Source organism: Convolutriloba macropyga, chromosome 10, assembly GCF_964194025.1.
Source record: "Convolutriloba macropyga chromosome 10, txConMacr16.3, whole genome shotgun sequence".
NCBI lineage: Eukaryota > Metazoa > Xenacoelomorpha > Acoela > Convolutidae > Convolutriloba > Convolutriloba macropyga.
In genome coordinates this window covers 49,062,417-49,089,202 of record NC_134477.1, presented here as the reverse complement: position 1 = coordinate 49,089,202, position 26,786 = coordinate 49,062,417, and the positions used below count along the sequence as shown (strand labels likewise).

Below are 26,786 nucleotides of genomic sequence, written 5' to 3'. Positions count from 1 at the left end.
TATCCCTATGGCACAACTTGATAACCCAACTACGTAAATGCACTGCAAATAAACTCTATCTTATTTCAGACCTTCGTTCTTTTACCTGCTTGCAGATAATATGTTCTAATCTCTTTATCCGTATGGCAAAACTCTAGCATTTTATCTTCATGCAGTGAATGGAATGTAATTTTTAGTTTCCAGAACTTATCAAGTAGTGTCTCTACATGTAACCGTTTCAACCTTTTATCCCCATGCAAAAGTTATACCCTATTATCCCCATGGGGTTTCCACTCTATTACCCCCTTTTGCATGATATCACTTGGTCATTCGTTCCCTGACTCTGCGTACACACACTTTTCGCTACAGTATATAAAATTGGGTAAATGCCCATTATAAACGAAGGAATTAAACCCGGATCGAGGTTTTGACAAAAAATAATGTAAGATTAGCAGTGAATAGCGGTAAAAAAAATTTTTTTCACCGCAAAGCGCCCGCATCTTTTAGCGTTGAATGCGCTGAAAGCGGTGAATTTTTGTAAGAATAGCGTTCAATTTTGCGGTGAAAAATTTTTTTTCACCGCATTCACCGGAATTCTTACAAAAAAGAAACTGCCGTACAAGGGTTCGAACCTCTACCTCATGCGTGTGATCAACTTCGTAATCCACTGCGCCATCTGTCACTTACTTTAATGATATTTCCTGTGAATATAAGATAAGCGTTGAAATTAGAGCGGTAAATTTTTGTAAGATTTGCGATTTAGCGGTGAAAAATTTTTTTTCACCGCATTCTGCTGGTAGCGGTGAAAAAATTTTTTCACCGCATTCTGGTGGTAGCGGTGAAAATTTTTTTTCACCGCATCCTGCTTGTAGCGGTGAAAAATTTTCTTTCACCGCTTAAGCGCTGAAAAAATATTTTCACCGCTTAAAAGTTTTTTTTTCACCGCATTCGTCGCATTGAACTCAAATCTTACACTTTTACTCAAATTCACCGCAAATCTTACATCTTTTTTGTGATTTTTAGCGGTGACACCTCGACCCGGGAAGCTGTGTGCTTGAAAATGGAGTAAAGGTAAGTCTATTACATATTCAGGCAACAATCCTAACGAATAGGGAATAATTACCAAAAACTGTCCATCCAAGCGCATGAATGGACATGTTAGGGTAAAAATCAGCCAAAAAGTATCTATCCATGGGACCCATTCAGGACACTGGAAGGTGATGGACACAACAATCCAAGGTTGTTGGCCGCTCATGCACAGAAATATTGTGGAAATAATATCAAAGTGTATTTCTAGGACCAAAACTGGTCAGAAAATATTAAAAAATCTTTAATTCTTCTGAATGAATGGAAACCATCAAAGTTAGGCAAAGTTCCATATGAAGAAATTCAAATTGGGTGACCGATATATAACGAAAAAGATCAAAAATTCACTTGATACAGCTGTTTTATTCGGTGGAGCTAGCGGAAAGAGCGCTTGGAATTTCTTTCAAATTTTCGTTCTACACGACGTACCGCGCACATGTAGACTAGACCTCGCTTAATGTCAAACCAGCCACCACAAAATAGCATCAAAAGAAATAACATCTGAAGCGTGAAAACTTCAACCGGGAAAATCACAGATAGTCTTACTGCAAAACTCGCCAGGGACGCACGTAATAAAATGGAAGGCGGAAAAATAGTTACGCATAAGATCTAGCAGATGAAATTAAGCCAATAAGGAAGAAGAAATTAAACAAGGCAATAAGGGAAGAGCTCAATGAAACTGATCGTCCCGAAACAGACATGGATTTTGGACATTGCTTCCCAAAACAGCGTTACCCAATGGATTATTACGTTTCACCCAATTATGACGGCACTGAAATGACCGTTCGTGAAGCAGAGAATGAAATCGGTTCAGATAAAGACTAGAGCCAAAATTGACTAAAGACTATCAAAATATCAGCTTTGACCATTAGTTCGAATATTACTAATTTTCTGATACAAAAATGAAAATAAAAAACAATTTGACCATTTGTTTAATCTTGCCAAGAGGCAAATGTGGTACACTAGCGCCTAATTTAATTCAGCTTTCAATATTTTTCGGGTCTCGTTCATCAAATTCATTTTCTTTATTTAGATCTTTTATTTTGGTCTCTAAAATAATATTGAGTTCAGTTTCCTTACTTGGTGCTCTGTAAGCTTTATTTGTTATTCAGGATTTCATTTAGAATTTTCCTTATTTTTTAAATGAATAATGGATGGCTGTCCATCCCCAGTCTCGTCATCGATTGTTTCTGTTTTTGATGTATTATTCCTCTTTTATTCGTTTTCTCACAGTTGATTAAAATCGATCATTTTATAAATAATCTTTCGCTATTCGATTAGTCAAAAATTAACTAAGACATTTTTCTGTTCCGCTGTTCAACGATAGTTGAAACTGAGATACGCATCGAGAACTACTGGAACTGACAAGAGATAACTTCTTGCAATTGACTAAAGTTAGCCAACATCTAGTTCCTCAAAACTATTTTCACTTCTCAAGTTTGTCTGTACACAGTACCGTTAATAACAACGTGCCAATTTTTTTTACCTTCGTTTCTGTACCAAAGCAAGCTAAACCTTATTTGAAAATTCTAACTCCAATTAAAACTAAAATGCTCAATGGACAATTAATTCAACATTTTTTAGCTGGTTTTGCCATAAAACATTATCTCTGTTATGCTGGTAGATAGAAACCAGTCATCAGAGTAAGTTAGATTCCTTATGTGTGTTTTGTAGTGAAACGTAATTTCAGCAATATGATCTTCTCTAAAGAGTTTCTTAATCATTTAGCTCTAATATTTTCGCTGGAAGTAGTTCAGGTATTTCAGGTACTCAAAAGGTATTTCAATAATGGACGTTTTGAAGGTCGACCACCAGCACAGTGATGAATGAGATAAGGTTGCGCCTGGGCCTTTAAAACTCGTTTACTGCTCACATCAACTTCCGTTTATTGTACTACATTCTTCCTCTCACTTTTTTGGAAAAAATTGAGTGAAAAACTTCGAATCAACAGCCCGAGCGGTAACAAAATGTCTGGGGTACCAGTCGAAAACTATTTTTTTCCAGACCGAAATAAAGCACAAGGGAAGTGCTGTGCGTCCAAAAATATACGTTCTGGAAACACGAATGCACGCACAAAAGTCTGAACAAAGGGAATTTTTTAACAAGAACAGGAGCTCCAATGCATTGTCTTCTCACGCACAGTGTGTGGTCAATTCAAGAACTCAAATTAAAGCAACTGTGATTAGGAAACCTTAGACTATACAAGTAGTTAAGAGCCCAGATATGCATCTAATCCGAAGAAAGTTGTCTCATAGAAACGCAGGTTAACTGTTATGAAAAGTACTAGTCAAAATACCGATGTTTCAGATGAATGCAAGAATCAACTTCTTTTTTTTTTGCCTGTAGTTCCCCGGGTCGAGGTGTCACCGCCATTCAACGCAAAATTATGTAAAATAATCGGTGCGTGCGGAAAAATTTGTAAGATAAGCGGCGAAAGCGGTAAAATTACATAAATCAGTGAACGCGGTGAAAGAAAACTTTATCGCCTGGTAGCGGCGAGATTACATAATTTCACCGCTGAATTCAGCGGTGACTTAACATAAATTCACCGATTTGAAAAAAGTGTCCAAATTATGTAAGATAAGCGGTGAATGCAATGAAATTACATACATTCACCGCTTAACTTAGTGGTGAAATAACATAAACTGACGGCTTAGAAAAAAGAGTTAAAATTGTGTGAGATCAGCAGTGAGTGAGATGAATTTGCACAATTTCACCGCTTAACTTAGTGGCGAAAAAACACAAATTCACCGCTGAGCAAAAAGAATTGTCTGTTGTTCAGCGAAGTTAAGATAAATTTACTAAAAGACGCACGGAAAGTTTACCCACGAATAATCACACATTTAAAAAAATTTTTTTGAGATGAGTTTATGTAATTTCACCTCTATAGTAAGCAGCGAACTTACAAACAATCACCACATTTCTTCGCAAAAACTTGTAATTTCACCGCTATTATTACAAAAGTTCAACGCGTATGTGTTACAAAGGTAATTTGGAGAATATGATTTAATTTCAAAACAAAAAGGCTAGACTTTATCGAGAAGTGGCATAGTGGAAGAAGAAGTGGCTGACATGCAGGAGATGAGAGGTTTGCAGCCAATCTAGGACGGTAAATTGTAGTAAGTTGTGAAATCTGGTGAAGCTTTGCACGTTCACCGCTTACTCTAGCGGTGAACTTACATAATTTCACCGCATTCACCGCATTTCACCGCAAAATTATGTACAAGATTTGCAGTGAAAAAACAACGTTTTACCGCTTGTCTTACTATTTTTCCGATTCTTTTCTCGGCCCGTTCACCATTCGCTGGGATCAAGTGTAGGGTTTGGAGGGTTATTTTTGTGAGATCGTTATCTTGCCAGATTTTCCTACAAAATCTTGCATTAAACGCTTTTGTCTGGCAAAATATTTGCAATGTTTTGGCATGATTCATATTTATGAAAGGCATCCAAAAAGTGTCCAAATTATGTAAGATAAGCAATGAATACAATGAAACTACATACATTCACCGCATATCTTAGTGGTGAAATAAAAAAACACTCACCGCTAAGAAAATATGTTAAAATGGATTGAGATCAGCAGTGAAAGCGTTGAAAATGTAGAAATTCACTGCTTAACTTACTGTGCCAAATTACATAAATTAACCGGTTATTAAAAGCCTCGAAGAGTCTTTTGATCAACTAAGTTAGGATACATTTAATAAAGAGGCACTGAAATTTCACCCACGAATAATCACACATCTTTTCAAAACTTTTTTAAGCAGTGAATTTATGTAATTTCACCACTAGAGTATGCGGTAAACTTACAAAACATCAGCAATTTTCAAAGCTATAGTTTGTAATTCCAGTGCTATTCTTAAAAAAGTTCAAAGCGTATGTATTACAAAAAGTAGGGTGAATTTGATTTGAACTCGAAACAAAATTGCTAATTTTTATCGAGAAGTGCCGCAGTGGAAGAAGAACTGGCTGACATGCAGGAGGTAAGAGGGTCGAAACCTTTCTAGGACGGTAACTTTTAGTAATTGGTGAATTGTGGTGAATTTTTTTAAGTTCACCGCTTACTCTAGCGGTGAACTTACATAATTTCACCGCATTCACCGCATTTCACCGCAAAAATATGTACAAGATTTGCAGTGAAAAAACAACGTTTTACCGCTTGTCTTACTATTTTTCCGATTCTTTTCTCGGCCCGGTCACCATTCGCTGGGATCAAGTGTAGGGTTTGGAGGGTTATTTTTGTGAGATCGTTATCTTGCCAGATTTTCCTACAAAATCTTGCATTAAACGCTTTTGTCTGGCAAAATATTTGCAATGTTTTGGCATGATTCATATTTATGAAAGGCATCCAAAAAGTGTCCAAATTATGTAAGATAAGCAATGAATACAATGAAACTACATACATTCACCGCATATCTTAGTGGTGAAATAAAAAAACACTCACCGCTAAGAAAATATGTTAAAATGGATTGAGATCAGCAGTGAAAGCGTTGAAAATGTAGAAATTCACTGCTTAACTTACTGTGCCAAATTACATAAATTAACCGGTTATTAAAAGCCTTGAAGAGTCTTTTGATCAACTAAGTTAGGATACATTTAATAAAGAGGCACTGAAATTTCACCCACGAATAATCACACATCTTTTCAAAACTTTTTTAAGCAGTGAATTTATGTAATTTCACCACTAGAGTATGCGGTAAACTTACAAAACATCAGCAATTTTCAAAGCTATAGTTTGTAATTTCAGTGCTATTCTTAAAAAAGTTCAAAACGTATGTATTACAAAAAGTAGGGTGAATTTGATTTGAACTCGAAACAAAATTGCTAATTTTTATCGAGAAGTGCCGCAGTGGAAGAAGAAGTGGCTGACATGCAGGAGGTAAGAGGTTCGAAGCCTTTCTAGGACGGTAACATGCAGTAATTGGTGAATTGTGGTGAATTTTTGTAAGTTCACCGCTTACTCTAGCGGTGAACTTACATAATTCCACCTCATTGACCGCATTTCAACGCAAAATTATGTACGAGATTTGCAGTGAAAAAAACAACTTTTTACCGCTTGTCTTACTATTTTTCCGATTCTTTTCTCGGCCCGGTCGCCATTCGCTGGGATCAAGTGTAGGGTTTGGAGGGTTATTTTTGTGAGATCGTTATCTTGCCAGGTTTTCCTACAAAATCTTGCATTATACGCTTTCGTCTGGCAAAATATTTGCAATGTTTTGGCATGATTCATATTTATGAAAGGCATCCAAAAAGTGTCCAAATTATGTAAGATAAGCAATGAATGCAATGGAACTACATACATTCACCGCATATCTTAGTGGTGAAATAAAAAAAAACTCACCGCTAAGAAAATATGTTAAAATGGAGTGAGATCAGCATTGAAAGCGTTGAAATTGTAGAAATTCACTGCTTAACTTACTGTGCCAAATTACATAAATTAACCGGTTATTAAAAGCCTCGAACAGTCTTTTGATCAACTAAGTTAGGATACATTTAATAAAGAGGCACTGAAATTTCACCCACGAATAATCACACATCTTTTCAAAACTTTTTTAAGCAGTGAATTTATGTAATTTCACCACTAGAGTATGCGGTAAACTTACAAAACATCAGCAATTTTCAACGCTATAGTTTGTAATTCCAGTGCTATTCTTAAAAAAGTTCAAAGCGTATGTATTACAAAAAGTAGGGTGAATTTGATTTGAACTCGAAACAAAATTGCTAATTTTTATCGAGAAGTGCCGCAGTGGAAGAAGAACTGGCTGACATGCAGGAGGTAAGAGGGTCGAAACCTTTCTAGGACGGTAACTTTTAGTAATTGGTGAATTGTGGTGAATTTTTTTAAGTTCACCGCTTACTCTATCGGTGAACTTACATAATTCCACCTCATTGACCGCATTTCACCGCAAAATTATGTACGAGATTTGCAGTGAAAAAAAACTTTTTACCGCTTATCTTACTATTTTTCCGTTTCTTTTCTTGGCCCGGTCGCCATTCGCTGGGATCAAGTGTAGCGTTTGAAGGGTTATTTTTGTGAGATCGTTGTTTTGCAAGATTTTCTTGCAAGATCTTGCATTATACGCATCCGTCTGGCAAAAAGTTTTCAATACTATGGCATGATTCATATCTATAAAAGGCATCCAAAAAAAGGCCAGAATTAAATAGCCTAAAAAAACAAGAACTAGTGTGCTCTCAAATGAGAGATATAATAGCTCCAATATTAAATAAGATGGAAACTGGAGCGCAAAAAATCTACAAGAGTCATTCATGGTACCCTTTTCGTATAAAATCATGCAATATTCGCTCCATTTTCGCCAAAACTTTGTAATACTTTTGCAAATTTCGCAACCAATAACATCCAAACAGTAAATGAACGCTCAAACATCATACGAAAAAAGATAAAACACACTGATTAGAAGGAAAAGATATTTTTCATCACGTTCGCTCAAAAATTTACTTTATAAAAAACATCGGAAAGAACAAAAAGCGAATAGAAATCTAGGAGACAAACATAGAACCATCAGATAAAAACCTTTTTCAAAGAATCATGGTCGCAACGCTTAAATGTTTTAGCTCGGAAAAGCAAAAGAAATCTGTGTATCTAGCAGTTTTGAGCGGTTTGCAAGTTTTCGAGCAATTGTCATTGGAACAATAGAAATCCGGTTATAGCAAACAAATTTTAAGTTTTTTGCTTGTATTTTCTTCCATATATATCTACGACAAAACAAGTATATAGAAGTCAACTTTTTGCTACAGTGAATAATTATGCTCCAATAATGGCCAATGAGATCAAAGTTCAAACTAATAAAGTGCAAAACTAACTTCGTCCTGCAAAGGGTACAAGAGACCGCTCTGCAATAGTCTTGTAGTTCTGCAGGATCATCATCCATTCTCTGTCAGTGAGGTTTCTTTCGGAAGCAGGCAAACAAAGTCTCCTATGTTTTTTTGTTAAGATGAAAACTCAGAGACAAAAATCAAAGTGTGTTTCTATATATTAATGAATAACTTATCATCAGAAACATAATTTGTGTTAAGTTTAATCAATAGTTAAACCTCAGATGTATTTCTTTAACAAAAAATTCATGATAGGATTTTTTTAGTTTTGCCTTTGTTCTCAGTATTAAATGTAAATGGTTAAATTCACGGATTACTTGAATCATAACACCCACGACACATCACCTGATACGCACCTAAAATTGCAGAACAATTGCTCTCAAGGCAACAAAACAGCCTGAAAACAACGGCAAAAAAGAGTTTGCTGAATTTTAATACATAAACTGAGCAGACTGATTACATAATTGATCAAATGATTCGATTTTCGAAAAAAATCTTGTAAAAACGACTTTAAAATGCGTCTGTTTTATACTATTGTTTCACAATTGCTTGCAAGTGTTCATCAGTGGTCGGCTTTTGGTTCTTAGAATCTAAACGATTGTACACCATGGCATAATACATCCTATACATCTTGAAAATCCTCAGAGCTGTAGTTACGAGATGACGCAATATTTACTAAGATATGATACAAGAGTTTGTCAATTCTTCCCTTAACAAGTTTACTTAATCTATAGCTTTTTGCAAAACCAAAATACATATTTTGGTGTGATAGAAGACAGTTAAGGTATGTGATTGTTACGCCAATTTTTGAGAGTTAAATCCCCTGCCTCCGTGAAGCTGTCTGTGTGAGGATGAGCACTTACCCTACCTGGCTTCAGGTTGACCAAAGCCTGGCCGATATTGGCTCCATGTGAAAATTTCAGACAAAAAAAGTGGCCAAAGTCACCAAAGAAATAGCAATGCTGCTCATGAAAATATACAGTCTGAAATGTGGGGAATCATCAGAAAAACGTAAGCTGAGAACAGGACTCTGTGGCCTAATGCTGTTCCGCTGCGACTGCGCAGAAACCAGAAAAAAAATTATTATTGATTAAATGTTCCAGATGAACTTTAAGATGTCAAATTTTCCCGGTAGTTTAGATAGGTTTTGAGCTACTGATCAACTAGTTGTTTAAATAATAGAATATTAATCCAGCACCCTTTACGATTTCTCTAATTAACCAAAACTTGTTAGTAGGTTATCCCGGCAAATAATGATACGAACAGTTTTAATGGAGCAGAACAGTCGGTTTGTGGAATAAAAGTCAAGAGATGCCATTGAAAACGGTTGACGAGACTTTTCCTTCTTGATTTTATGTTCATGATTAGAGTCAGTGACCTGGAAAGATAATGAGCGCAATTTTGTATCATGGAAGACAGAATTTCCTATACTAAACTTTCTCATATCTCAATAAAAGTACTTTTTTGTAAGAGCCGTGCAAACCTCTGAAAGATAATAACTGTTATATGACTTAGATCTATTCGATAAATAACAAGCCCAACAACATTTCGTATAAAGCAATTTTAACTTAAGAACTAAGAGTAACAGATCCATAACTATAGTTGTGTTTTCATCGTTGCTCGCATTTCATTTATTTTCATAAATTTTAAAGTTCAACTGAGGTGATGGCTTTGATGACATAGAATAAGGAAGTGGAGCCCGAAAACAAGTGGCTTCTTGGCGTGAATTGTTTGTTTAATGTTGTTTTTAATTTAGAATGAGATAACCGTGTTTTGAAAAAGACTGCTCTGTAGCTAGTGGTTTTCAGCTCAGATTTTCGTCAAAGGTAGATTTTTTGGTTCACTTTGTTCGCTAACACTGAGTAGTAGCAACCAGGGAAAAGGGCGATGAAAGAATGTCAAGAAAACTGGAATGAACGGAAACCTAATTGATCACTTATAAAATTTTCCATGCAAGATTTTTAGGAGACAATTAGATTTTCTTAGAGGTAACCAAATTTTAGCTTAAAGACGAATTTTGTAGAAAAAGTTTAAACGCTCAAGTTGGAGACCAGACAGTGACTACGCCATCCATCCGTTAGTATAAATAACGATTTCCCCGTTTTGTTATCATTGTTCTGAAAATTGGAGGCAGCTATTGTTTGAGATAGTGCGGGAATCCTGCAGGTTAGGTGTTATTTTCTCGTGTCTTGCCAAACGTTAAATGTCGCAACATTAAATGTCATATTAAATCAGACGCAGAATGCCAATTTCGTTGTTTTTAATAGATTTTACTTTTAGCTGCTGAGCGACCTGTTACCTCAGCTCATTACTTACTTATGTTAGGAATAAAAATTTTAGGTTCTAAAGAATATAGATATTAGTTTGAATCCAGAAAAGGCAGTTTTTTGACAGATCGGGTAAAAGATTTTCATCAGGATAAAGACAGTTAAATACACCGCACAGTAAAAACTGGGAACCTCTTTTGAATATTTTGGGAATAAACAATTTAGTGGCAAAGGTCAGCAAAGGACTATTCTCATGATGTCATTATCTGCCTTTTTTTTGAAAATCAGCAATTTCAGTAAATTTCATTTTAGAGGCAAAGTTGGTTAGATAGTAGCGCATTCAAGGTTTCAAGAACTGGCACTTAATCACCAAATGATATAAAGAATGCCGCGATGAGTCACTTAAGTTTCTTTATTTTGAAAAAAATTGAAAGAATCATTTGTCAAAGCAAAAGCAGCGGAGAAAAAGACATCTTAGAGATATAACAAATTATCCATTGTACACGTTCTATTTGATAATGATTGCAAGCAAGTTGTTCTATGATCTAAAGTCTATGTAGGCAGCCTGAAAGCAGTGCATAATAAATATGAACAGTTCGAAAAGTGCGAATATGCTCCACCCAAGCCACAAACTGATATTTCCTCCAAAATCACTCAGAAGATCCACAAACTCATAAGAAGCAGTTTCTTTCAAACTACGAAATCTGAGAGAGTTGTAAAACACCTCCAATCTCACGAAGTTTTCTCGAACGTCTTTATTGATCAATTTGTCAAAGTTTTTTGAAATATCTGCAAATTTCCTTGCAAATGAAACAAGACGGCCAGATTTCTGATCAAATAACCTGTTGGCAAAGTAGGGACCGTATTCAGTTGACGGCCAGTGAGATCGAGATGACGTGTATAGAAACTCTCTGGTGTGGCAAGGAGGTAAACACGAGGAGCACTTAAACTTCATTTTCGCGTAGTCATCGTAAACGGCTTTGCGACAGTCTCTAGCTGTTTCATTCGTATGAGAACAAAGAGGAAAACCACTATTTTTACCTTTACCAAAATTAGTGTTGTTTGACGTTGCCTTGAAATTGAAATCATAGGAGTCAATGCAATTGCACCGCTTGACAAGCTGGTTCAGAATGCACAGTTGGAGACATTTTTCCAAAGTGTAAACCTTTTGCTTGTATTCACGGCTCAAGTCCATATCATCTCCCCATTTTTCAGTACAATTACTGTATTTGGAACCCAAACGATGTAATTCTTGAATCTTGATTGACAAAAATGTTGCTTCTCCGACTGATATCGCCATACTTTGAGTTTTCATTATTGGTTCTATTTCTGGATCGTGAATTGCTACTCGTGCTCCAGTGTTTTGCGCTAATAGACCAACGTATTCCTCTGAGTCGACAAACAATGTCAGCTTGAGACCGTATTCTTTGCCAATCCTGCTCGAGCTCTTGTATTCTCCGCTCCCGTGATCTCTTTGAAAAAGTTCTCGCTTTTATTATTTTTTTTACTAAAAACATTCTAAAAGTTTTTTGGGATTAAATTGAATGTTCGGATATGTACTCTTATCTTTTCAAAACAAATATAATTGTTTTGCCTTTATTTATGTTGACTTTGCATATCTCAAGATAGAAAGTTTAAATTTTTATCAGAGAGAGAGAGAGAGAGAGAGAGAGAGAGAGAGAGAGAGAGAGAGAGAGAGAGAGAGAGAGAGAGAAAGTTTCTTGAGAGCAGATTGGAATCTGATAACTGAAATTGAGAGCACAAAACTAGCGCAATTTTTCTAGTATCTTGATGGTAGAATCATTGCAGGTTTCAAAAAGAAATGTGTAAAGCGTCGGAAGTTTTAACAAAATCAGGAGAAATAAAAGTACGGTCAATCGAAAATTACGGTTAGTCGAAAGCATTAACGAAACTGATAGTTTGATCAAAATATCAATAGGAACAGATGGTTTTGAAGTCTTAGGAGATGCAACAGGATCCGTTTCATCTTCTTTACTAAACCAAGTTATAATATAGGAAGATTTTTTAAGTAATTTTGCATAGGTGAATGATCTGGAGTGCGCTTTTGGTATCCTGCGTTATTGCTTTTATAATGACCACTCTTTGCGGTGCAATTCTCCTTCAGATGAATCTAAGAAGAAGTTAAATTTGGTTCAGTGCACAGCATTTGGAAAGAAATTTGGGAGTTTGACTGTCAGATAATTTATGCCTTCCAGTTAACATTCGATTCTGCAAAAATAAGGCCACATACATTGGTTCTGATTTTCAGTGCTCTGTTGTGGTAGAAAAAGTAACGGACCATAACACATCCGAAGAGGTCTCATCTGTTAGGACAATTTTCTTCACATGAAATAATTTGTAAACACACGTCAGAGGACTAAGAAAAATCATGTAAAGTTTGCATGTGTCTTCATGTGTTTGTATGAAACTTCGTAATTTCTCAAAACCAAAATCTGTGCAAAAATCTGTGCTGATGTGACAAAGTTTAAAACCATTCTTTTGTGCGTTCATAGTTAAAATTTGCGAAGTTTATCCACCGCCCTAGCCATCCCTCCATCCCCCCCCCCCAAAAAAAAATGAATTACACCACTTTAGTGAGCAGCGGAATAGAAAATGTTCAGAGCTTACTCGTTAGGTTACTTATATTCTAGAACTGTTTCCTCAGAGAGTTGAAGGTGAAGCATTTTCCATATGTTGGGTCATTGATCTCAGCAAAGTTGTTGAAGTAGCAGTTTTCATTATCAAACGAACACTGCACAATAAAATCGCTTCCCTTGTGACCATATTGCATAACAATGCTCTCATCAAAAAACACAGATTGCTGGAAATCGGCATAATCGTCGCGTGTTGAGTGTTGATAAACATTGAAATAACTAAAGTTTTGTGAAGGTAATGCATTGTCACCGGTAGTTCTTCTGGAACGTCGGTCACCGTACTCGTCGGGTACTTCCCAATCACATGCAGTAGTGCACTCTTTCATGTCATCAATTACTGGTAGGGGACCTCTTTCGTAGTATTTCTCCCTCCAAACTTTTTCATAATTTGGACAGACGTCGTCTACCTCATTCCCGGGTCGAGGTTTTGACAAAAAATAATGTAAGATTAGCGGTGAATAGCGGTGAAAAAAAACTTTTTCACCGCAAAGCGCCCGCATCTTTTAGCGTTGAATGCGCTGAAAGCGGTGAATTTTTGTAAGAGTTGCGTTGAATTTTGCGGTGAAAATTTTTTTTCGCCGCATTCAACGGAATTCTTACAAAAAAGACGGACGTACTAGGGTTCGAACCTCTACCTCATGCGTGTCACCAACTTCGTAATCCACTGCACCATCTGTCACTTACTTCAAAAATATTTCCTGTGAATATAAGATAAGCGTTGAAATTAGCGCGGTGAATATTTGTAAGATTTGCGATTTTAGCGGTGAAAAATTTTTTTTCACCGCATTCTGCTGGTAGCGGTGAAAAATTTTTTTTCACCACATTCTGCTGGTAGCGGTGAAAATTTTTTTTCACCGCATCCTGCTTGTAGCGGTGAAAAGTTTTCTTTCACCGCTTAAGCGCTGAAAAAAAATTTTTCACCGCTTAAAAGTTTTTTTTCACCGCATTCATCGCATTGAACGCAAATCTTACACTTTTACTCAAATTCACCGCAAATCTTACATCTTTTAGCGATTTTTAGCGGTGACACCTCGACCCGGGTTTGATTTCTGATCACGAGGCACTCCATCCACATAGGATGTTTTCTCTTCTTGGTTCGATTTTCGTACTGCCTTGTAAATAAGTTGAAACCCTCCAAAATTGTGAGTGACATCGCTATAGAAGAAGACCGTAACGATGCTGGAAAGATAAGTGCGCTTTTTTTCGCCATATATCTCATAGCCAGTGCAGAAATTATTGTGATTAACTGGAAAGCAGTAACTGCTTTTCATATACATAACACTCTAAATGCACATTTGTCTCCTGCTAAGATCGGTAATAGATAAAATATTTAGCTTGTTAGATTCACCAAAAACCAAAAAGCAAAAAGTTGCGCCCATCGCGAAGTAGCAGTATATCATGAAAGAATTTTGCCTTTTCAAGAAAAAGGGAATGGGCTGGCTGGCTATATCTAATTAGTACCCATTTATACATTACACAGCAAAATTAATTTGGTAGTTATTTTAATAGTTTATTATAGAACATTATCCATTAACATTTAGCTTTCTCGATTTTTTTAAAAAGGTATCTTAATAATTATTAAAAGGAAACCTCAAATCTTTTATCCGAAAAGTCAACTGCACTAATCACAAGTCGAAAGTTCTGACTGATTTGCCTGTCAGCTTCATTTCGATCTAATATGATTTTTTCTTGATTGACACTTTTCTTCCATATTTTCTGAATCTGCATCGCAACCGGTTCCCAGCCTAGCTGAGAGAAGGAAGAAGGGAACACACCCAAAACATACTGGAAAATCTCAAAAATTGTTCGTCAGTTCAACTGTTGATGTGAAGGCCGAGCATTCATAATTTCCTCAAACATTCATTTCATTAAAACAATTTTTATGTCGACATATTTTGTTTCTAAACTTCATACATTTGGAAACGTGTAAAAAGATCCCCAAACGTGCAAACAGGCTGACCGGGTTAAAGTCTTAACAAAACGAAGTCACTGAAACTGCTGTATACCAAAATACCGTTTTACACCTGGTAAAAACAACGTTTTAGTTTGACTTTCCTAAAACTTCACAGCTGCTGCCACTTATACAGTAGTGAAGTGAAAGAACTAAGAGTCATGAAGTTCCGCATAGATCTGATTCCACCCACTTCAAAGCTTAATAAAAGTATATATGTGTGTGTGTGTGTGTCGCAAAATCTAACTTTTTCCAGTGGCCAGCTATACCAGAAATTCTTTTTCCCTATATTCTATATACCCTGGGAATACTCCATGCCGAGATTGGTTTGATTTGAACAACTCCTTGGCCAGATGAAAAAGATCTTTTTTTAAATTACTTATTCGAAATAATCGCAATTTTCTGTTCAAAAACCTAACTTTTTTCAGAGGCAAGCTATACCGGAAACTCTTTTTTCGCTAGATTCTATATACCCTGGGAATACTCCATGCCGAGTTTGGTTTGATTTGAACAACTCTTTGAGCCGATGAAAAAGACCTCTGTTTAAAATTACTTATTCGAAATACTCGCAATTTTTCATTCAAAAATCTAACTTTTTCCAGAGGCCAGCTATACCGGAAATTCTTTTTTCCCTAGATTCTATATACCCTGAATTGATTTGAACAACTCCTTGACCAGATGAAAAAGACCTTTTTTAAAATTACTAATTCGAAATAATCGCAAATTTTTGTTCAAAAACCTAAGTTTTTTCAGACGAAAGCTATACCGGAAATTCTTTTTTTCTAGTTTTTATATACCCTGAGGATACTCTATGCCGAGTTTGAACTGATTTGAACAACTCCTTGAGCAGATGAAAAAGACCTTTTTTTTAAAATTACTTATTCGAAGTAATCGCAATTTTTCGTTAAAAAATCTAACTTTTTCCAGAGGCCAGCTATACCGGAAATCTTTTTTCCCTAGATTCCATATACCCCGAGGAAACTCCATGCCGAGTTTGAATTGATGTGAACAACTCCTTGACCAGATGACGAAGACCTTTTTTTTAAATTACTTTTTCGAAATAATCGCAAATTTTTGTTCAAAAACCTAACTTTTTTCAGACGAAAGCTATACCGGAAATTCTTTTTTTCTAGTTATTATATACCCTGAGGAAACTCCGTGCCGAGATTGAATTGATTTGAACAACTCCTTGACCAGATGAAAAAGACCTTTTTTTAAATTACTTATTCGAAATAATCGCAAATTTTTGTTCAAAAATCTAACTTTTTTCAGACGAAAGCTATAGCGAAAATTCTATTTTTCTAGTTTTTTTACCCTGAGAAAACTCCATGCCGAGTTGAATTGATTTGAGCAACTCCTTCAACAGATGAAAAAGACCTTTTTTTAAAATTACTTATTCGAAATAATCGCAATTTTTCGTTCAAAAATCTAACCTTTTCCAGAGTTCAGCTATACCAGAAATTCTTTTCCCTATATTCTATTTACCCTGGGAATACTCCATGCCGAGATTGGTTTGATTTGAACAGCTCCTTGGCCAGATGAAAAAGATCTTTTTTTAAATTACTTATTCGAAATAATCGCAATTTTCTGTTCAAAAATCTAACTTTTTTCAGACGAAAGCTATAAAGGAAATTCTTTTTATCTAGTTTTTATATACCCCGAGGATACTCCATGCCGAGTTTGAATTGATTTGAACAACTCCTTGACCAGATGACAGATACCTTTTTTTAAAATTACTTATTCGAAATAATCGCAAATTTTTGTTCAAAAACCTAACTTTTTCCAGAGGCCAGCTATACCGGAAATCTTTTTTCCCTAGATTCCATATACCCTGTGGAAACTCCATGCCGAGTTTGAATTGATTTGAACAACTCCTTGACCAGATGGCAAAGACCTTTTTTTAAAATTACTTTTTTGAAGTAATCGCAAATTTTTGTTCAAAAACCTAACTTTTTTCAGACGAAAGCTATACCGGAAATTCTTTTTTTCTAGTTTTTATATACCCTGAGGAAACTCCGTGCCGAGTTTGAATTGATTTGAACAACTCCTTGACCAGATGAAAAAGACCTTTTTTTAAATTACTTATTCGAAATAATCGCAAATTTTTGTTCAAAAACCTAACTTTTTTCAGACGAAAGCTATACCGGAAACTCTAATTTTCTAGTTTTTATTTACCCTGAGAAAACTCCATGCCGAGTTTGAATTGATTTGAACAACTCCTTAACAGATGAAAAAGACCTCTGTTTAAAATTACTTATTCGAAATACTCGCAATTTTTCGTTCAAAAATCTAACCTTTTCCAGAGGCCAGCTATACCAGAAATTCTTTTTCCCTATTTTCTATTTACCCTGGGAATACTCCATGCCGAGATTGGTTTGATTTGAACAACTCCTTGGCCAGATGAAAAAGATCTTTTTTAAATTACTTATTCGAAATAATCGCAATTTTCTGTTCAAAAACCTAACTTTTTTCAGAGGCAAGCTATACCGGAAACTCTTTTTTCGCTAGATTCTATATACCCTGGGAATACTCCATACCGAGTTTGGTTTGATTTGAACAACTCCTTGACCCGATGAAAAAGACCTCTGTTTAAAATTACTTATTCGAAATACTCGCAATTTTTCATTTAAAAATCTAACTTTTTCCAGAGGCCAGCTATACCGGAAATTCTTTTTTTCTAGTTTTTATATACCCTGAGGATACTCCATGCCGAGTTTGAATTGATTTGAACAACTCCTTGACCAGATGACAGAGACCTTTTTTTTAATTTACTTATTCGAAATAATCGCAAATTTTTGTTCAAAAACCTAACTTTTTCCAGAGGCCAGCTATACCGGAAATCTTTTTTCCCTAGATTCCATATACCCTGTGGAAACTCCATGCCGAGTTTGAATTGATTTGAACAACTCCTTGACCAGATGACAAAGACCATTTTTAAAATTACTTTTTTGAAGTAATCGCAAATTTTTGTTCAAAAACCTAACTTTTTTCAGACGAAAGCTATACCGGAAATTCTTTTTTTCTAGTTTTTATATACCCTGAGGAAACTCCGTGCCGAGTTTGAATTGATTTGAACAACTCCTTGACCAGATGAAAAAGACCTTTTTTTAAATTACTTATTCGAAATAATCGCAAATTTTTGTTCAAAAACCTAACTTTTTTCAGACGAAAGCTATACCGGAAATTCTATTTTTCTAGTTTTTATTTACCCTGAGAAAACTCCATGCCGAGTTTGAATTGATTTGAACAACTCCTTGAACAGATGAAAAAGACCTCTGTTTAAAATTACTTATTCGAAAAACTCGCAATTTTTCGTTCAAAAATCTAACCTTTTCCAGAGGCCAGCTATACCAGAAATTCTTTTTCCCTATATTCTATTTACCCTGGGAATACTCCATGCCGAGATTGGTTTGATTTGAACAACTCCTTGGCCAGATGATAAAGATCATTTTTTAAATTACTTATTCGAAAAAATCGCAATTTTCTGTTCAAAAACCTAACTTATTTTAGAGGCAAGCTATACCGGAAACTCTTTTTTCGCTAGATTCTATATACCCTGGGAATACTCCATACCGAGTTTGGTTTGATTTGAACAACTCCTTGACCCGATGAAAAAGACCTCTGTTTAAAATTACTTATTCGAAATACTCGCAATTTTTCATTTAAAAATCTAACTTTTTCCAGAGGCCAGCTATACCGGAAATTCTTTTTTTCTAGTTTTTATATACCCTGAGGATAATCCATGCCGAGTTAAAACTGATTTGAACAACTCCTTGACCAGATGAAAAAGACCTATTTTTTAAATTACTTCTTCGAAGTAATCGCAATTTTTCGTTAAAAAATCTAACTTTTGTCCAGAGGCCAGCTATACCGGAAATCTTTTTTTCCTACATTTTATCTATCCTGAAGATACTCCATGCCGAATTTGAATTGATTTGAACAACTCCTTGACCAGATGAAAAAGAACTTTTTTTTAAATTATTTATTCGAAATAATCGCATATTTTTGTTCCAAAACTTAACTTTTTTCAAAGGCAAGCTATACGGGAAATTCGTTTTTCCCTAGATTCTATATACCCGGGGAAGACAATATACCGAGTTTGGTTTGATTTGAACAACTCCTTGACCCCATGAAAAAGACCTCTTTTAAAATTTACTTATTCGAAATAATCTTAATTTTTCGTTCAAAAATCTAACTTTTTCCAGAGGCCAGCTATACCGGAAATTCTTTTTTCCCTAGATTCTATACACCCTGAGGAAACTCCATGCCGAGTTTGAATTGATTTGAACAACTCCTTGAACAGATGAAAAAGACCTTTTTTTAAAATTACCTATTCGAAATAATCGCAATTTTTCGTTCAAAAATCTAACCTTTTCCAGAGGCCAGCTGTACCAGAAATTCTTTTTCCCTATATTCTATTTACCCTGGGAATACTCCATGCCGAGATTGGTTTGATTTGAACAACTCCTTGGCCAGATGAAAAAGATCTTTTTTTAAACTACTTATTCGAAATAATCGCAATTTTCTGTTCAAAAACCTAACTTTTTTCAGAGGCAAGCTATACCGGAAACTCTTTTTTTTCTAGTTTTTATATACCCTGAGGATACTCCATACCGAGTTTGAATTGATTTGAACAACTCCTTGAACAGATGAAAAAGACCTTTTTTTAAAAATACTTATTCGAAATAGTCGCAATTTTCTGTTCAAAAACCTAACTTTTTTCAGAGGCAAGCTATACCGGAAATTCTTTTTTCCCTAGATTCTATATACCCTGAGAAAACTCCATGCCGAGTTTGAATTGATTTGAACAACTCCTTGACCAGATGAAAAAGACCTTTTTTTAAAAAATTACTTCTTCGAAGTAGTCGCAATTTTTCGTTAAAAAATCTAGCTTTTTCAAGAGGCCAGCTATACCGGAAATCTTTTTTTCCCTACATTTTATATATCCTGAGGATACTCCATGTCGAATTTGAATTGATTTGAACAACTCCTTGAGCAGATGAAAAAGACCTTTTTTATATTACTTATTCGAAATAATCGCAATTTTTCGTTCAAAACCTAACTTTATTCAAAGGCAAGCTATACGGGAAATTCGTTTTTCCCTAGATTCTATATACCCTGAGAATACTCTATACAGAGTTTGGTTTGATTTGAACAACTCCTTGACCCGATGAAAAAGACCTCTTTTTAAAATAACTTATTCGAAATAATCGCAATTTTTCGTTCAAAAATCTATTTTTTCCAGAGGCCAGCTATACCGGAAACTCTTTTTTCCCTAGCTTTTAAATACCCCGGGAATACTCCATACCGAGTTTGGTTTGATTTGAACAACTCCTTGACCCCATGAAAAAGACCTCTTTTTAAAAATACTTATTCGAAATAATCGCAAATTTTTGTTCAAAAACCCAACTTTTTTCAGAGGAAAGCTATACCGGAAATTCTTTTTTTTTCTAGTTTTTATATACCCTGAGGGTACTCCATGCCGAATTTGAATTGATTTGAACAACTCCTTGATCAGATGAAAAAGACCCTTTTTTTAAATTCCTTATTCGAAATAATCGCCATTTTTCGTTCAAAAATCTAACTTTTTTCAGAGGCAAGCTATACCGGAAATTCTTTTTTCCCTAGATTCTATATACCCTGAGGAAACTCCATGCCGAGTTTGAATTGATTTGAACAACTCCTTGACCAGATGAAAAAGACCTTTTTTTAAAAAATTACTTCTTCGAAGTAGTCGCAATTTTTCGTTAAAAAATCTAGCTTTTTCAAGAGGCCAGCTATACCGGAAATCTTTTTTCCCTACATTTTATATATCCTGAGGATACTCCATGTCGAATTTGAATTGATTTGAACAACTCCTTGACCAGATGAAAAAGACCTTTTTTATATTACTTATTCGAAATAATCGCAATTTTTCGTTCAAAACCTAACTTTATTCAAAGGCAAGCTATACGGGAAATTCGTTTTTCCCTAGATTCTATATACCCTGAGAATACTCTATACAGAGTTTGGTTTGATTTGAACAACTCCTTGACCCGATGAAAAAGACCTCTTTTTAAAATAACTTATTCGAAATAATCGTAATTTTTTGTTCAAAAATCTATTTTTTTTCCAGAGGCCAGCTATACCGGAAACTCTTTTTTCCCTAGCTTTTAAATACCCCGGGAATACTCCATACCGAGTTTGGTTTGATTTGAACAACTCCTTGACCCCATGAAAAAGACCTCTTTTTAAAAATACTTATTCGAAATAATCGCAAATTTTTGTTCAAAAACCCAACTTTTTTCAGAGGAAAGCTATACAGGAAATTCTTTTTTTTTCTAGTTTTTATATACCCTGAGGGTACTCCATGCCGAATTTGAATTGATTTGAACAACTCCTTGATCAGATGAAAAAGACCCTTTTTTAAATTCCTTATTCGAAATAATCGCCATTTTTCGTTCAAAAATCTAACTTTTTCCAGAGGCCAGCTATACTGGAAAATCTTTTTTCCCTAGATTCTATATACCCTGAGGACACTTCATGCCGAGTTTGAATTGATTTGAACAACTCCTTGACCAGATGAAAAAGACCTTTTTTAAATTACTTATTCGAAATAATCGCAATTTTTTGTTCAAAAACCGAACTTTTTTCAGAGGCAAGCTATACCGGGAATTCTTTTTTCCCTAGATTCTATATACCCTGAGGACACTCCATACATACCGAGTTTGGTTTGATTTGAACAACTCCTTGACCCGATGAAAAAGACCTCTGTTTAAAATTACTTATTCGAAATACTCGCAATTTTTCATTTAAAAATCTAACTTTTTCCAGAGGCCAGCTATACCGGAAATTCTTTTTTTCTAGTTTTTATATACCCTGAGGATACTCCATGCCGAGTTTGAATTGATTTGAACAACTCCTTGACCAGATGACAGAGACCTTTTTTTTAAATTACTTATTCGAAATAATCGCAAATTTTTGTTCAAAAACCTAACTTTTTCCAGAGGCCAGCTATACCGGAAATCTTTTTTCCCTAGATTCCATATACCCTGTGGAAACTCCATGCCGCGTTTGAATTGATTTGAACAACTCCTTGACCAGATGACAAAGACCATTTTTAAAATTACTTTTTTGAAGTAATCGCAAATTTTTGTTCAAAAACCTAACTTTTTTCAGACGAAAGCTATACCGGAAATTCTTTTTTTCTAGTTTTTATATACCCTGAGGAAACTCCGTGCCGAGTTTGAATTGATTTGAACAACTCCTTGACCAGATGAAAAAGACCTTTTTTTAAATTACTTATTCGAAATAATCGCAAATTTTTGTTCAAAAACCTAACTTTTTTCAGACGAAAGCTATACCGGAAATTCTATTTTTCTAGTTTTTATTTACCCTGAGAAAACTCCATGCCGAGTTTGAATTGATTTGAACAACTCCTTGAACAGATGAAAAAGACCTCTGTTTAAAATTACTTATTCGAAATACTCGCAATTTTTCGTTCAAAAATCTAACCTTTTCCAGAGGCCAGCTATACCAGAAATTCTTTTTCCCTATATACTATTTACCCTGGGAATACTCCATGCCGAGATTGGTTTGATTTGAACAAATCCTTGGCCAGATGAAAAAGATCTTTTTTTAAATTACTTATTCGAAATAATCGCAATTTTTTGTTCAAAAATCTATTTTTTTTCCAGAGGCCAGCTATACCGGAAACTCTTTTTTCCCTAGCTTTTAAATACCCCGGGAATACTCCATACCGAGTTTGGTTTGATTTGAACAACTCCTTGACCCCATGAAAAAGACCTCTTTTTAAAAATACTTATTCGAAATAATCGCAAATTTTTGTTCAAAAACTCAACTTTTTTCAGAGGAAAGCTATACCGGAAATTCTTTTTTTTCTAGTTTTTATATACCCTGAGGGTACTCCATGCCGAATTTGAATTGATTTGAACAACTCCTTGATCAGATGAAAAAGACCCTTTTTTAAATTCCTTATTCGAAATAATCGCCATTTTTCGTTCAAAAATCTAACTTTTTCCAGAGGCCAGCTATACTGGAAAATCTTTTTTCCCTAGATTCTATATAACCTGAGGACACTTCATGCCGAGTTTGAATTGATTTGAACAACTCCTTGACCAGATGAAAAAGACCTTTTTTAAATTACTTATTCGAAATAATCGCAATTTTTTGTTCAAAAACCGAACTTTTTTCAGAGGCAAGCTATACCGGGAATTCTTTTTTCCCTACATTCTATATACCCTGAGGACACTCCATACCGAGTTTGGTTTGATTTGAACAACTCCTTGACCCGATGAAAAAGACCTCTGTTTAAAATTACTTATTCGAAATACTCGCAATTTTTCATTTAAAAATCTAACTTTTTCCAGAGGCCAGCTATACCGGAAATTCTTTTTTTCTAGTTTTTATATACCCTGAGGATACTCCATGCCGAGTTTGAATTGATTTGAACAACTCCTTGACCAGATGACAGAGACCTTTTTTTTAAATTACTTATTCGAAATAATCGCAAATTTTTGTTCAAAAACCTAACTTTTTCCAGAGGCCAGCTATACCGGAAATCTTTTTTCCCTAGATTCCATATACCCTGTGGAAACTCCATGCCGCGTTTGAATTGATTTGAACAACTCCTTGACCAGATGACAAAGACCATTTTTAAAATTACTTTTTTGAAGTAATCGCAAATTTTTGTTCAAAAACCTAACTTTTTTCAGACGAAAGCTATACCGGAAATTCTTTTTTTCTAGTTTTTATATACCCCGAGGAAACTCCGTGCCGAGTTTGAATTGATTTGAACAACTCCTTGACCAGATGAAAAAGACCTTTTTTTAAATTACTTATTCGAAATAATCGCAAATTTTTGTTCAAAAACCTAACTTTTTTCAGACGAAAGATATACCGGAAATTCTATTTTTCTAGTTTTTATTTACCCTGAGAAAACTCCATGCCGAGTTTGAATTGATTTGAACAACTCCTTGAACAGATGAAAAAGATCTCTGTTTAAAATTACTTATTCGAAATACTCGCAATTTTTCGTTCAAAAATCTAACCTTTTCCAGAGGCCAGCTATACCAGAAATTCTTCTTCCTATATACTATTTACCCTGGGAATACTCCATGCCGAGATTGGTTTGATATGAACAACTCCTTGGCCAGATGAAAAAGATCTTTTTTAAATTACTTATTCGAAATAATCGCAATTTTCTGTTCAAAAACCTAACTTTTTTCAGAGGCAAGCTATACCGGAAACTCTTTTTTCGCTAGATTCTATATACCCTGGGAATACTCCATACCGAGTTTGGTTTGATTTGAACAACTCCTTGACCCGATGAAAAAGACCTCTGTTTAAAATTACTTATTCGAAATACTCGCAATTTTTCATTTAAAAATCTAACTTTTTCCAGAGGCCAGCTATACCGGAAATTCTTTTTTCCCTAGATTCTATATACCCTGAGGAAACTCCATGCCGAGTTTGAATTGATTTGAACAACTCCTTGACCAGATGAAAAAGACCTTTTTTTAAATTACTTATTCGAAATAATCGCAAATTTGTGTTCAAAAACCTAACTTTTTTCAGACGAAAGCTATACCGGAAATTCTTCTTTTCTAGTTTTTATATACCCTGAGGATACTCCATGCCGAGTTAAAACTGATTTGAACAACTCCTTGACCAGATGAAAAAGACCTATTTTTTAAATTACTTCTTCGAAGTAATCGCAATTTTTCGTTAAAAAATCTAACTTTTGTCCAGAGGCCAGCTATACCGGAAATCTTTTTTTCCTACATTTTATCTATCCTGAGGATACTCCATGCCGAATTTGAATTGATTTGAACAACTCCTTGACCAGATGAAAAAGAACTTTTTTTTAAATTATTTATTCGAAATAATCGCATATTTTTGTTCCAAAACTTAACTTTTTTCAAAGGCAAGCTATACGGGAAATTCGTTTTTCCTAGATTCTATATACCCGGGGAAGACAATATACCGAGTTTGGTTTGATTTGAACAACTCCTTGACCCCATGAAAAAGACCTCTTTTAAAATTTACTTATTCGAAATAATCTTAATTTTTCGTTCAAAAATCTAACTTTTTCCAGAGGCCAGCTATACCGGAAATTCTTTTTTACCTAGATTCTATACACCCTGAGAAAACTCCATGCCGAGTTTGAATTGATTTGAACAACTCCTTGAACAGATGAAAAAGACCTTTTTTTAAAATTACCTATTCGAAATAATCGCAATTTTTCGTTCAAAAATCTAACCTTTTCCAGAGGCCAGCTGTACCAGAAATTCTTTTTCCCTATATTCTATTTACCCTGGGAATACTCCATGCCGAGATTGGTTTGATTTGAACAACTCCTTGGCCAGATGAAAAAGATCTTTTTTTAAACTACTTATTCGAAATAATCGCAATTTTCTGTTCAAAAACCTAACTTTTTTCAGAGGCAAGCTATACCGGAAACTCTTTTTTTCTAGTTTTTATATACCCTGAGGATACTCCATACCGAGTTTGAATTGATTTGAACAACTCCTTGAACAGATGAAAAAGACCTTTTTTTAAAAAATTACTTCTTCGAAGTAGTCGCAATTTTTCGTTAAAAAAATCTAGCTTTTTCAAGAGGCCAGCTATACCGGAAATCTTTTTTTCCCTACATTTTATATATCCTGAGGATACTCCATGTCGAATTTGAATTGATTTGAACAACTCCTTGACCAGATGAAAAAGACCATTTTTATATTACTTAGTCGAAATAATCGCAATTTTTCGTTCAAAACCTAACTTTATTCAAAGGCAAGCTATACGGGAAATTCGTTTTTCCCTAGATTCTATATACCCTGAGAATACTCTATACAGAGTTTGGTTTGATTTGAACAACTCCTTGACCCGATGAAAAAGACCTCTTTTTAAAATAACTTATTCGAAATAATCGCAATTTTTCGTTCAAAAATCTTTTTTTTTTCCAGAGGCCAGCTATACCGGAAACTCTTTTTTCCCTAGCTTTTAAATACCCCGGGAATACTCCATACCGAGTTTGGTTTGATTTGAACAACTCCTTGACCCCATGAAAAAGACCTCTTTTTAAAAATACTTATTCGAAATAATCGCAAATTTTTGTTCAAAAACCCAACTTTTTTCAGAGGAAAGCTATACCGGAAATTCTTTTTTTTCTAGTTTTTATATACCCTGAGGGTACTCCATGCCGAATTTGAATTGATTTGAACAACTCCTTGATCAGATGAAAAAGACCCTTTTTTAAAATTCCTTATTCGAAATAATCGCCATTTTTCGTTCAAAAATCTAACTTTTTCCAGAGGCCAGCTATACTGGAAAATCTTTTTTCCCTAGATTCTATATACCCTGAGGACACTTCATGCCGAGTTTGAATTGATTTGAACAACTCCTTGACCAGATGAAAAAGACCTTTTTTAAATTACTTATTCGAAATAATCGCAATTTTTTGTTCAAAAACCGAACTTTTTTCAGAGGCAAGCTATACCGGGAATTCTTTTTTCCCTAGATTCTATATACCCTGAGGACACTCCATACCAAGTTTGGCCTGATTTGAACAACTCCTGGACCAGATGAAAAATACCTTTTTTTTTTTAAATTACTTATTCGAAATAATCGCAAATTTTTGTTCAAAAACTTAACTTTTTTCACAGACAATTTATACCGGAAATTCTTCTTTTTTAGTTTTTTTATACCCTGAGGATACTCCATGCCGAGTTTGAATTGATTTGAACAACTCCTTGACCAGATGAAAAAGACCTTTTTTTTAAATTACTTATTCGAAGTAATCGCAATTTTTCGTTCAAAAATCTAACTTTTTTCAGAGGCCAGCTATACCGGAAATTCTTTTTCCCTAGATTCTATATACCCTGAGGACACTCCATGCCGAGTTTGAATTGATTTGAACAACTCCTTGACCAGATGAAAAAGACCTTTTTTAAATTACTTATTCGAAATAATCGCAATTTTTCGTTCAAAAACCTAACTTTTTTCACAGGAAAGCTGTACCGG

The 26,786-nt window shown here is 34.9% G+C and overlaps 1 protein-coding gene across 1 annotated transcript in view; it reads right to left on the bottom strand.

Annotated features, from left to right (window-relative positions):
• Positions 1 to 10,614: 10,614 nt before the first annotated feature.
• LOC142348057 (uncharacterized) overlaps positions 10,615 to 26,786 on the bottom strand; it is a 154,699-nt gene continuing 138,527 nt past the window's right edge. The window contains exons 4-6 of the mRNA XM_075399224.1: positions 13,845 to 14,097; positions 12,815 to 13,217; positions 10,615 to 11,632 (exon numbers count right to left, since the gene is read on the bottom strand). Of these exons, the coding sequence (XP_075255339.1) occupies positions 10,699 to 11,632; positions 12,815 to 13,217; positions 13,845 to 14,097 (1,590 nt within the window). The 3' untranslated portion in view covers positions 10,615 to 10,698. The remainder of the gene's footprint in view (positions 11,633 to 12,814; positions 13,218 to 13,844; positions 14,098 to 26,786) is intronic.